This window comes from Vicia villosa, unplaced genomic scaffold (assembly GCF_029867415.1).
Source record: "Vicia villosa cultivar HV-30 ecotype Madison, WI unplaced genomic scaffold, Vvil1.0 ctg.001617F_1_1, whole genome shotgun sequence".
Taxonomy (NCBI): Eukaryota; Viridiplantae; Streptophyta; class Magnoliopsida; order Fabales; family Fabaceae; genus Vicia; species Vicia villosa.
Window position 1 is genome coordinate 427,545 of NW_026705675.1, and position 13,804 is coordinate 441,348.

The 13,804-nt window shown below is 33.3% G+C and overlaps 1 protein-coding gene across 1 annotated transcript; it reads left to right on the plus strand.

Annotated features, from left to right (window-relative positions):
• Positions 1-496: 496 nt before the first annotated feature.
• LOC131636036 (transcriptional regulator TAC1-like) lies at positions 497-1,175 on the plus strand. The gene has a single exon (XM_058906679.1). The coding sequence runs from the start codon at positions 540-542 to the stop codon at positions 1,113-1,115; it is 576 nt and encodes a 191-aa protein (XP_058762662.1). The 5' UTR covers positions 497-539; the 3' UTR covers positions 1,116-1,175.
• Positions 1,176-13,804: the final 12,629 nt, after the last annotated feature.

A 13,804-nucleotide genomic window follows, 5' to 3' on the forward strand; every position in this document is an offset into this window, starting at 1 on the left:
TGGTAAAGATTAACAAGTCAAAAAAATGAAAGCTCATTTAGAAGAGACAAATTCTGTGGGAGGAAAATCAGAATACATTAGCATAACAACTACACAAAAAACATATTTTTCTCTACTATAATTATCATACTAATTAACTTTCACCATTATTATATTAATGAAAACTCTTATGATAACATTGTGTCTTTTGTCAAAACAAAAAAACAAGGTGTGTCTCTGCGACAATATTTGAAGTTAGCGTAGGCAAATCGGTTGAAGCCAAGAAACAAAGAGACAAAAATAATTTCCCTATACAATGACCAAGTTATATATTTGTCCTTTACTCAATTTGTCCCAAGTACTTGAGGAAGTTGCATTCTCATTTCATGCCATTCTATACAATAGTATAATGATGAAATGCAGGCCATAGCATATGTCCCACTTATCATATATATAATTTCCCTATGTTGACCATTTAGCTACCAATATTTATATCTATAACATATATAGTTTTATTCACTTGCTTCATCATTACATAATTACTAGAAACTAATCATTGAATGGAGTCTGATCAATATGAACAAGGTGGTGATGGTGGTGGTGATGATCAAGGTGATGCTCAAGCAAAACAAGTGATCAATATTCTTAGGTCCTATGAGTGCAATTTCTGTAAGAGAGGCTTCTCTAATGCACAAGCACTAGGTGGTCACATGAATATTCATAGAAAAGACAAAGCAAAACTCAAGCAACAATCTTTAAACATGGAGGCAAATTCTAGTGATGTTCAAGAGGTGAACAAGTTAGTATTACCAAACTTGAATTCTAGTATTGTGTTGTCTCAATCTCAACAACAAGATCAACAACACCATGTTCCTTCTAGAGATATTAATGAAGCTCTTATGACTCAACTGAGGCAACAACTTCCATTTTTTTCTGAATCACCAACAAAGAGTGAAATGCAAAAGCCACAACCATCACAAGGAGAAACTACTACTGCTGCTACTAGTACTACAGAAGAGGCTTTGTTATTGTCTGGTGAAGATTCTTCAATGGAGTTAGACCTAGAACTGAGATTAGGGCCTGAGCCACATGATTCATCATCAGCAGCACCAACGGGTACCAGAAAATTCTTTTGATGACTTCAATGCATGAGTTTTATTATTTGTACATGCCCAAGAAACTATTTTTTTCTTGGTGAAAATAATTCATCTTCTGTTTGATTTTATTTGTTCTAAAATTTTTATTTTAAATTAATTAATTAATTTGCTAGTAACAAACAAGCATTGTTTTGTATTGTTAATTTATATATTTTTATAGAACATGAGTGAATGGTTAAATCTGATTCAAGTTTACTACTTTGTTAATTTTCTTGTTTTGGGAAGTAATTTATATTTGAGTTTAAAACTGAATTCCTTGTATTACATTATATAGATACATACATTAGAATCACATTCACATACACGCTTATTAAAACCTTGAAATTAGTGATATCTAAAATTATTTAGATTTTTCCTCTTTTGTATCGGTAAAAACTAAAAAACTTAGATTTTCTTAGTTGTACTTACAAATATCGTCTTAGACTTGGCATTTGTGGTTACTCCAGTTGAGCAATTGAGTTGATCAGTAGTGTTTAGGGTCTTAACTTTACCATACAGCTGGAGATTTCTCTTAGCCTAGCTTCCTAAATGCCAAGTTCTTTTAAAAGTGGTTCTTTAGGTTTTGTTTGAGAGTTTGAAAAAAAATATGGAGAGTTTTGAAAAATAGAAAGAGGGAGGTGAAAAGAATTGAAAAAATTAGGTGGGAGGATTTAATTTAATTTAGGATATTAAAATGCATACTTTTATAAAACTAAAAATTTGTATTAGATGAAAGATTTGGAAAAAAAACACCACAGTTTTTAGAAAGAAAAATTATGTGGTTTCGAGCTAATGGAAAAACGACATGTCGGATTGTTGGAATTTTGGTTTAGGGAAGGTTGGTGGAATCTGTGGGGTTTGAAATCTCAATGAGACTTACTAGGAGATGTCTATGATAATTGTCCTTTGGTTCTCCAATACTCAAAACAACTTTGGGGTTTAAGCCTTTTAAATTTAAAATTTTTACTTGATTATAAAGATCTTTGTAAGGTTGTCTTGAATAATTGGGCCTCTTCAGTTTCTCTAGTATGGAATGATTCTTATTCTCAAAGAAAAATAGAAATCTGTTAAGTGTGTTTTTAAAAAGAGGTCTTTGATAATTTAAACTTTAAGATCGATGTACTAACGAAAGAGGTCAAAGACCTTGATTACAAGGTAAAACGAGGGTAGTGTCCTTCTAGCCAAGGTGATTTATAGGATTAAGGAGTTATCAAATTCGTGGTCATTTCTAAAGTGCAAAGATTCTTTGAACTTCGAGAGATCCCAGGGAAGGTGGCTCACAGAAGGTGGTATTAACTTTGGTTATTTCCATATTGTTGAACCAGGGTTGGCTTGAAGAACAATGGTTTTAATTTAGTTTTGATGATAACAAGATGTAAGAGAATAATTTTATTATCTAACATGTGTTATATGAAACTGTTGGAATTTCATGAAACTGTTGCTTGCATGTTAACAGTTTATTTGATTCCATTAGCATATTAGAAATTTGAAGCATGTGTTGTGTGAAGTGTTTATTAACCTTTAATATGTGTTAGTATATGATTACCATGTGTTTGGATTGAGAAAAGTATGAGAATCAAGTAAAAATTTGAATTTTGTATGATTTGATTCGAATCAAGGGGTCTATGATTTGAGTCACAGGCTAAAATCTGAGCAGGATTTTAGTTTTGGTTGGTTTGATTCAATACATGAAACTTGTGATTCAAATTACAGGGTAAAACTTGGCGAAAAATTCAATTATGGTTGCCATATTCAAATCACGAGTTCTGTGATTTGAATCATGGAAGTAGATTGTGTGTAAATTCACGTTTTTGTCATAACTTGAGTTCTGTAACTCTTCTTGAGACGTGATCAGTTGTGTTAAAAAGCTAGTTCGATGAACTATTTTATGGTATATAACTATGATGCTTTTATGCTATGATTTTCTAGTATAAATATGCGAATAACCTGGCATTTACTTAGAGTGAGTACTTACGCTAAATACTGTTTTCTAGTAGTGAGTGATCATGGTAGTTATACTAAAAGCAATGTGAATTGTGTGTTATTTGCCTATTGGAAATAACTGTGTAAAGTGATAAAACCCTAGGATCATATTGGAATCCAATGGTAATAAATCCTCATAAGTTTAACGGAACTTTGAGTTCAGTAAGTATCGATAGTGTTAATACCTAGGATTGTATGGGAAATCTGGTGGGTAAGTAAAAATGTGGAAGTGTAATGACACTTCAATTTTGGCAAGTACTGATAATGTGATTCCGAAAAGGGAATCTAATATATGAGTATAATAAATATTGAAGCACCTAGGGTAGGTTCTATTAGGAGAATATGACCTAGGTAAAGGGATGCAGGTAAACTCAGACTCCCTAGTGGACATGATCCAGGAAAGAGGGGAGGAAAACCCTGAAGACCTCGCCTTAGTGGGCATTTTCCAAGATTCCAGGTTGTAGGTTACACCGAAAAACACTCCCTAATGGATAGGCTAAGTAGTTTGTTACGCACATTTTGACTAACCACCTCCTAAGGTCTACATGATCGTGCAACTAGGTGATCGGTTGACTATGAACTGCTATAAGATATAAGAGTTGTGTTCTCTTATTTTGTTACCTAATATATGAGTGTAATATTAGGATATGTGTTGAGTATTAGAAACCCTTGGTCGAGTGTACTTGAGGTTTAGTTATGACTCAATTGAGATAGTTGTATCTCACCTCATGTTAATCATTTTAGGTAGTTCGAATCAAAGCAAAGGCAAAGGAAAGGCAGATTAAATAAGTTTGAAGATTTGTTTTGTTTGAAGTATTTCTGTTGTGTATTTTGATGTGTAGTATTTTTGTATCAGACATTAGTTTATATATGTACCATGTATTGGTTTTGTATTGTACATGTATATATTTCCATTAAGAACCTTATGTATTCACTCAGTACCACGTATTAATACTTTAATCAATGTGATTATAGATGTGCATTTGATTGGGGTGTTACATTTGAAGTCTAAAAGAAAAAAGGCCAGGGTTAAAACTTTACAAGCTAAAGATTTTGAAGATTTGAATGTAAAGTAAGATGATGATGAACTTTATCATATCTCCCTAAAATTTCAACGTCTATGGAGTATAAGGGAGAAGTGATTCCCTAACAAGAAATTCAAGTATTCCAAAGATCCGAGAGACAAGAAGGAGTTTGAAAAGAAGGCTATATGCTATGAGTAAAAAAACCTTGACACTTCAAAAATTAATGTCTTAAGCTGGAGAAAGAAATATCTAAGAGAAGTGGATCTAGTGGACAAAATAAATATATCATGGCTACAAGGGATGAATTTGACCAATCTTCTTATGAGTATGAGGAACACGCAAATGTTTCTACAATGGATACAACATCCTCTGGTGTGAAATTGGATGAAACAACAAATGAAGATGATGATGAAACAACAGATATTGATGATGAAGATAAGGTATTTTTTATGTACCTCTTGATGAACTTGTAATTAATTTAAGTGAGTAACTTGGTAATATTCAAAGAATAACATAAAAATACGAAGACCTTGAAAATATTTATAATATGTTATTAGAACCTCGCGAAACTCTAGAACAATATATGGATATTTTGGAAACTGAAAAAAAAAATTCTTTAAAATCTTAAACATATCTATCTTTCGAACGAGTGAATGTGGCTCTCAAAAGTACAAAGTTTATTTTCAAGAAATCATGGCTAACAACATAGATAAAAGCAAGATGACTTCAATAAATTATGGTGTAATCAGGAACAACAAGAGAGACATAGGATATGTTGTTGAGTCAATAATTAAAGATTATGATCATACAATATATATCGTTAACTCTATAAAATAAGGTCACAATCAAAGAACATATCCAAAATTTAAAATATGGAAAGACACAAAACCTTCCAGAACTAACCAAAGAAGATTCAAGGATATTTATGAAGGTTGAGAAAAACACAAGAAAGGGGGGGTTTGAATTGGGTTTTCAATAATTTTTCCTTTCTTAAATTTCTTACGCGGAAGCTTAAGAAGCTTTTGTTTATTAGAAGTTTTCAGGTCTTATTTATCAGAAGCTTAACATTTCTAAGAAGCATTTCACCTTCTTAGAGCTTCTCCCTGAATGATGATCAGAATATAATAGACAGAAGCAAAGAACACACGATATATCTTGGTTCACTTGAGAAATTCTCAAGCTAGTTCAGTCCATCCTACCAAGGTGATTTTGCCTTGAACTCAAAGTCTTAATCCATTATAACCAAACTGATTACAATTGCATGGGCTACCCTCCGATGACTAACATAATGATCAACCCTGTTAACTATCTCCTAGGAATTTTGACCTACCCGATCCCCTAAGTGATATAACAATCGTTGGCTCCTTAAGACTCAGACCTACCCGGTCTCCTAAGAAGATTTCACGATGACAACCTGTCACAGTCTTCTTGAGTAATTCTAACTAACATTATAGTCACTTAAGGGTCATTAAACATATAGTTGAGAGTTTGTGTTTACATATTTGCTTCTCACAAGCGGATTACACTACTTTGAATTACAAGAAATATCACTATAAAAGTGTTAAGCAAGTTCTGAGCAACAACTCCTTACTTTTACAATGATTCTACAAAGATGAAAATAATTGCAGTTTGATGTAGCATCTTGTAGACTTCTTTATTCTCTTCTTCGATCTAATTGGCTTCTGTATACCAACTTAGGCATTAGCATCAACTAATTGGCCTAGTAGTATTTTGGATTAGCATGTGCATCAACTTCTCTTTCTGACTTATGATTCTCAAGTATCCGCTTCTAAGCATTTGTCTTCTTTATTTGTGTGTTAATTGTTGTCAATTTGTGTTGGTTGAATTCCCTTCGATTCAAATGAAAATTAACAATTGTATCAGCATAGTTGTTATGGTAGTATAAATATAGGCATCACAGTGATTGCAACAACAGCGTCGCTGACTGTCGACAACCTTGTTGGATGATTTTATCTTCTTTTTTTATCTTCTCAAAAGAGACGTTGGAGGGAAAGAAGGTTCTTTTTATTTTCGACGACCAGTTCCCAACAGATAGAATCAAGAATAGGTGTAGATAGTACAATATGTCACTTTCCTTTATCTTGTAGCTTGATACGTTGTTGGTGGGAGACAACTTCTGTAAAAAAAAATATGAGCCCATTTAATTATAGTGGAATTTGTAAAGTATTGTTGTACAATTTTCTTCTTGACTAAGTTTCCTGTTCTTTTATTCAATTAATGTACTTCTGCTTCTGAAGTAGTAAGCTTGGAAGGATCAACTTATCTTCATCTTCCTGATAATGATTCTGATGTGTAGTTCAGAAACTACTTTGTTGTGAAGTATAGTACCATTAACTTGTAAGATTCAAAATCTCGTATTTCAAAATTGGAAGCAACAACTCTTCTAAAATGTGATACTCAGCTTCTCATCTTTTTCTTTATTAACTCAATTTTGATCTTCAGTGAATCCTTGAGTTTGATCTTTTAAGGCTTGACCTTTGATGTATTGAGAATCTTGATTTTGTCTTCAGAATTAGAAGCAACAGCTTTTCTGATTAACAAATCTTGACTTCTGAACTTAACTTGAAAGCTCGCTCTTTTACGTTGATTTCTGATCTTGGAGTAGAAGCTCTAACATAATTATTTCTTCTGAGGCGAAAGCTTATTTGAGAAGCACGCCGTAACTCCACTTTCTGATGAACATTTAGTATTCTTCAGAACTACTGATGTTTCTTTAGAATCAGATGCAAATAGTATATATGAGGCGCCTTGCTTGTTTCTGATGATTCTTCACGGACAACAATCCAGAATCTCTTAGAACACAAAAAACTGTTAGAAACTAAATTGTTACAAACAAAATATATGTATTGTTATCGTCAAAACTCAGAGACCTATTGTAGAAACAAATCTTGTTCTAACAATCTAGACACCTAAAAACAAAAGTGTTTGCATTGAAAATCTATTAAATTAAATTTAAAACACCATTTTTGATACTTGGACAGTGTATATTCGCAGAACATGATGAAGAAAAATATTATTTTCCAAAGCCTATAGATGGTGGATAGAGGCAACATTGGTTTTAGAGGAAACTACATGGGTATAATCATATCCTCCATAATATGTTGTAATGGTTTTCTTCACATTATTAATAATGTGTTTTTAGGTTAAGGACTAATGTGTAACTAACTGAGCATAAGTCAATTAAGATAGAGTGCATATGAATTAGTCTTTAATCAAAAGTCTAGCAAATCTATAATTCAAAATGATGGTTTTGTCCTCTTTAGTAGAGTGAGGAAAAATAACATTTATAAAATCAAGTTGTTTGACTTACAAAAACAAGAGGTGAAATTGATCATGTCAGTGAATGAAGAGTAATGGTTATGGCATAGACGATTAAGGGATGCTAGTTTGAAACTAATCTCAAAGCTTAAGAGTTTAATCTTGTGTAAGATTTTCGTAATTTAAAATATCAACCAGATACTCTATATGAAGCATGTACAAAAAAGGAAACTTGTGGAAAACTATTTTCATTATAAAAACATTGTTTCCACCTCAATACCCCTAGAGCTTCTATACATAGATCTAGTTGGCCCAGTGAAAACTGCATTAGTCAATGGTAAAAATGTAAACTAGTCATTTTTTATGAATATAGCATATGAACATGTGTGAAATTCCTTAAACACAAGAATGAGATACATTATATGTTTTTCAGTATTTTGAAACAAGTGCAAGTTGAAAAGACTTGAAATTTTCAACCATTAAAAGTGGTCATGGTGGGAAATTTTTTAAAACAAACCTTTTGAAAAAAATGAAGAAAATGACATTTCCTTTTAGTTCACATGTCTTAGAACTCCACAAAATAATGTAGTTGTAGAAATGGAAAATAAATTTCTTCAACAGATGATCAGAACCATGATCAACAAGAAAAATGTTGCTAAGCATTTCTAGGCAGAAGTTATAATACATCATGTTATTATATTCAGAATAAGATCTATATAAGACTTATATTAAATAAAAATCCTTATGAATTGTGGAAGGATATAAAATCCAATATTTCATATTATTGTCAATTTAGTTGTACTTACTATATTTTAAACATTAAGGAATATATTAATAAGTTTTATTTTAAAACACATAATTGTATCTTATAAGGATACTTTGAACGCTCAGGGGCATACAAAGTGTATAACCAAGAAAGTTTGATTGTTAAAGAAAAAATTCATATAAGGATTATTGATAAAGAGTTTGGTAATAATATGTCATATCTAGTTAAGAAGTTTGCATAAACCTAGAAAACTAGAGAGCCTAGAACTAAAATCCTTTGGAGAAAAACCATATGAAAATGATGCCTATACTGCATAATATTATAGACAAGAAGCCTTTAGTGAACCGGAAGATGCAAATAGATCTAATATTAGTTATCAATGAAAGTATAAGTTATATAATCTAAAAGATCTAATCTTAGGAAACAAGTAAAATCGTGTGAGAACAAATTCATCACTTAAGTGACATGTAAGCAAAAATGTGAAATACTCTATTCACGCGTAGGATTACGCAAATGTCACACTAACAATGAAAATTGAATGACCACTTTAACTTGTTACTTTTAATGCATAATAAAAAAATTGTATGACCTTTAGAAGGAAATAAGTTTAATGTAAACTGTTTTTGTTCAATGCATAAGTGCCTTGTTTGTTTCATTTTAAGAGTAAGAACACAATAACACTTGGGTGAAAAAATGGAAAAAGCCTATCTCTAATAAATTACTATGTTGCTTACACAAATTACAATAATTTCATTGGTTGTGGATTTCCAAGAATGGTATGTGGGAGGTATTGTAAATATTGTATATTTGTCTTATTTCAATGTCAAGGTTGCAAGATTGTGTGATTACATTAGATGATGTGGTTGATAATGAAGGTGAGCTGGTACATTATGATTTTTATGCAGTGTCGAACCAGTCAATGCAGTTGAAGCATTGAAGGATTCGAAGTGGGTGAAAGCTATGAATGAAGAAGTGAAGTCCATCAAAAACAATAATACTTGGTCACTTGTTGAATTACCTCAAGGCAATAACGCAATTGATGTCAAGTGGCTATACAAGCTGAAGATGAATCCCAAAGGTGAAGTGACTCGACACAAGGCAAGGCTTGTGGCGAAAGGATTTCTTCAGAAAGAAGGAATTGACTTTGATAAAGTATTTGCACCTGTTGCTAGAATCGAAACAATTAGGTTGGTTGTTGGTCTAGCATAAATGAATAGTTGGCACATATGTCAGATGAACGTGAAGTGTGCATTCCTAAATGGACCCTTAGACGAAGAAGTTTATGTTAAACAACTAGTTAGGTTTGTGAAACATGGATAAGAGAGAAGAGTGCATAGGCTGCATAAATCCTTGTATGGACTGAAGCATGCTCCAAGAGCTTGGAATAAGAACATTGATAGTTTCTTAAGGGAGTGCAAGTGGATGTATTCAGAAGACTAAGAGCTATGATGAATATAGATAGCTTAGACACAATGAATTAGGTGGTGTATTAAATTGTAGTTCCTTGTGTAGAAAAGATTTGATTTGATTTAGAAGTGTGGAAATAGTTTGTCACACACAGATTTGATTTAGATCTAAGTTAGATAGATTTTATTTAGATCTAAAATATATTAGATTTGAATTAGTTCTAAAATAGGTATTTTAGGCATTTATAGTTTTGGGCTTTGGCTTAGGAAGCAAACTAACCCGAATCTATAAATAGGGAGTAACCCTTATTATTTTGTAATCAAGTCAAAAAGTTGTATTCACAAAATTTTCACTTGCAAGTGAATAACAAAGTTTTCACAGTTTTGGGGCAGAGAGTTACTCTGCAAAAATCCTAATCTATTTCTTTCTTTAAATTTATTTTCTCTTTTCATTATTATCGTGTGGTGATAAAAATCTTGTTCATCAAGATTGGTAGAAATTCATCATAGGTTTTGGTGGATTTCTAACATTTGGTATCAAGAGCTCTGGTTTATCGATCAAGGGAAGAAGAAGAAAATCATGATGGTGGTGAATTATGGGAATGGAAATTTTTCAGCAAGTCTACCAATTCTGAAAGTAGATAACTATGAGAATTAGTGCAAACAGATGAAGGATCTATTCAGGTGTCAAGGTCTTTGCGATCTTGTAAAGGATGGAGTAGAAGAGCTTAGAGAAAACGCTTCAGAAGAAGAAAAGGAAGAACGCGAAGAATAGGAGAAGAAGAGTTATAAAGCACTCTTTATAATTCATCATTGTCTGATTCCAGACAACTTCAAAAAGGTTAGTGATTCCGAATCTGCAAAGGAAGCTTGGGAGATTCTTGAAAAATCCTTTGGAGGCATAGAAAAGGTGAAAGAGGTGAGGTTACAAACTCACAAAAGAACGTATGAATTGCTTCAGATGGAAGATAGTGAAAGCATAACTGATTTCTTCACTATGGTTATGAAACTAGTGAATCAAATCAAGATATGTGGAGAAGCATTAACAACAAGAGTTATTGTTTCGAAGATTTTGAGATCTTTGGCCCCTAAGTTCGACGACGTGGAGGTAGCCATAGAAGAGTCGAAGGATTTTTCGAAATTGACAATAGAAGAGCTTCAAGGGACGCTTGAATCTCATGAACAGCGAATGGCTAAAAGAGCTGCAGGAAAGTCATATGTCTCAAAATAGAACCTTCAAGATCGAACTCGATGTGATGGAGCACAAGTGCCTTTCGATTGTAGCTAGCAGAGATGAATGGATGTGGCACTATCGACTAGATCATATAATCTTCAAAGATATCAGAAACTTGAAAAGAAAGAATATGGTTTTTAGGACTGCCAAAAATCGACATTCCAAATGAGGTATGTGAGGAATGTGTGCAAGCGAAGCAGCACAAGAATAGCTTCAGTAAGGATGAAGGAAGTAAGTCGAAGGCTATTCTCGAAATCATATATTCTGACGTATGTGGTCCTATCCAGGTGGATTCGAATGGAGGTAACAAATACTTTGTTACATTCATAGATGATTTTAGTCGAAAACGGTGGACTTACCTGGTCAAGAAGAAAAGTGAAGTGATCGAGGTATTTGTCAAGTTTAAATCGATGGTCAAAAGACAAAGTGGGCGAAAGCTCAAGGTTCTGAGAACTGATGATGGTGGATAATATGTGTTGAAAGACTTTGACATATTGTGTGAGATAGAAGGGATTGTGCATGAGGTGGTGCCACCCTACACTCCAAAACAGAATGGAACTGCAAAAAGGAAGAATCGAACCATCGTGAATATGGTGAGAAGTATGTTGAAAGGAAAGAATTTACCTAAATAGTTTTGGGGTGAAGCTGTGTCGACCGCAACATATATTCTGAACATATGTCCGACGAAGAAGCTAGAAGGAATTACTCCAGAAGAATGTTGGTCTGGTTCCAAGCCTAGCTTGAGTCATTTGAAGGTATTTGGATCTATATCACATAGACATCTGTCATATCAGTTGAGAAGAAAAATTGATGACAAGTCGAGTCAAATGATCCTATTAGGATATCATTCGATTGGCGGTTACAAGTTGTTCGACCCAGTGAATAAGAAAGTATTGATCAGCAGGGACATGATCATAGATGAGCTTAAAGAATGGGATTGGACTAAAAATGTCAAGAAAGATTCAGTGGCAATCTTACTTGAAGAACCAGAAACTCATATCAAAAGAGAAGTTTGACAAAAGGAGGTTAGAGATTAACCAAGTACAATCAGACCTTAGAGAACAAGACACGTGCATGCAAGGTTGCAAGATTGTGTGATTACATCAGATGATGTGGTTAATAATGAAGGTGACCTGGTACATTATGATTTTTATGCAGATATCTAACCATTCTATGCAGTTGAAGCATTAAAGGATTTGAAGCGGGTAAAAGCTATGAATGAAGAATTGAAGTTCATCGAAGACAACAATACTTGGTCACTTGTCGAATTGCCTCAAGGCAAGAAGGCAATTGATGTCAAGTGGGTAATAACTTTATGGATTCATCATGGAGTTTGAACTTTACAAATCCAATTCCTGCAATATTGCATGCTTTGTTGTTTCCCAGCAGCACTGATCCTCCCTCTTGATCACACAAGTCCTCAAACAATTATTTGTTTGGAGTCATGTGTCAAATGCACCCTGAATCCATAATTCACTCCTTGTTTGAATGTTTGCTAGACACTACCAAGGCATCAGAAGATTCATAACCATCATGAACAATGGTTGCATTGTCATTATCCTTTCTTTCACCATAGTTCTTCAACCTATCAGGACACACCTTTTTGTATGACCTTTTTTCTTACATCGGTAACACCTAATAGCAGGAGCATCACCACCATATGATTTTTGTTTAAATTTACCCTTCTTCTCAAACATCCCATCTTTCTTCGGGAATTTTTCTTTTATAGCTAAACCTTCAACAACTGATGATGGCTTGTACTCCTTCATTTTATTCAAGTCCTTAGAGTGCAAAGCTAATTGGACTTCTTCAAAGGTTGGAGACTTTCTTCTATATAATAATGTTTCTTTGAAGTGAGCATGCTATCATGGCAAAGCACACGACAATAATAATGCTTGATCTTCATCATCGATATTGACATCAATATTCTCCAAGTCAAGAATCAACTTGTTAATATATCCAACTGCTCAGTCAAGACTTTATCTTCACTCATCTTGAATGAGTATGAAGCTTGTTTCTGATATAGTCGATTTACCAAAGATTTGGTCATGTATAAACCTTCAAGTTTGGCTCATACTAATGTTGCGGTTTTCTCCTTCAAGACCTGTCTAAGAACCTTATCACCAAAGCTCATGATGATAGCACTATGAACTTTCTCGATCAGGGTTGTCTTTTCCTTTTCTGTCAAAGTTGCATCCATGTTTTCATATCCTTTCAACGCTTCTAGCAAGGTCTTTTAAACAAGAAGAGCTTGCATCTTCAAGTGTCATAATCCAAAATCATTTACACCTGTGAACTTCTCGATTTCTTACTTTGATGACGGCAATTTTCTTCCACGTTCACCGCACTAGTTTGTTGTGATTCGATGTCACCGAGTATTTGATAAAATGCCAATGAAAAGGAAAGTTGAAGAAGAAAGAGGATGGTAAATCATAAGTTAGATCAAGAATACTCTATTGCATTCTTGTGGTTCATTCAATTACACAAATGAGAACTGTTTACAATTGAATACTAACTTCCTAATTTTACAAGAGAGAAAATGAATATATATTCAAAACTAATTAAGAGAAGTGAATAACCGGGTGGGTATATCAGTCTTAGTTAGATGGCTGGAGTTTTATCTAACCATAAGCTACAGGTAAGGAGATTAATTTCTATAATATTTTTTAACAAAATGGGAGTGATTCACTTATGAAGTTTTGTTGTGTATTGTGTTGTCTGAAAGTTAACTTCTGCATTATATTAAGGGCATTTTCGAATTATCTAAGAGTGCTTCTTCACCACAAAAGATAGGAAGTGCAATCCCCTTATAAATATCAAACTGGACTGGAAGATTCAATTGGCTGAAACAGTTATCCAACCAAGTGAATCAACCATACAATTAGTTTCAATGTTTTGAACAACACTTTGAAAACCACTCTTCAGCATTAAAGAGTGACACTGCAGCCACCTGATTGATATTCTAAATGAGCTTTATATTTATATTGCAAATTCAA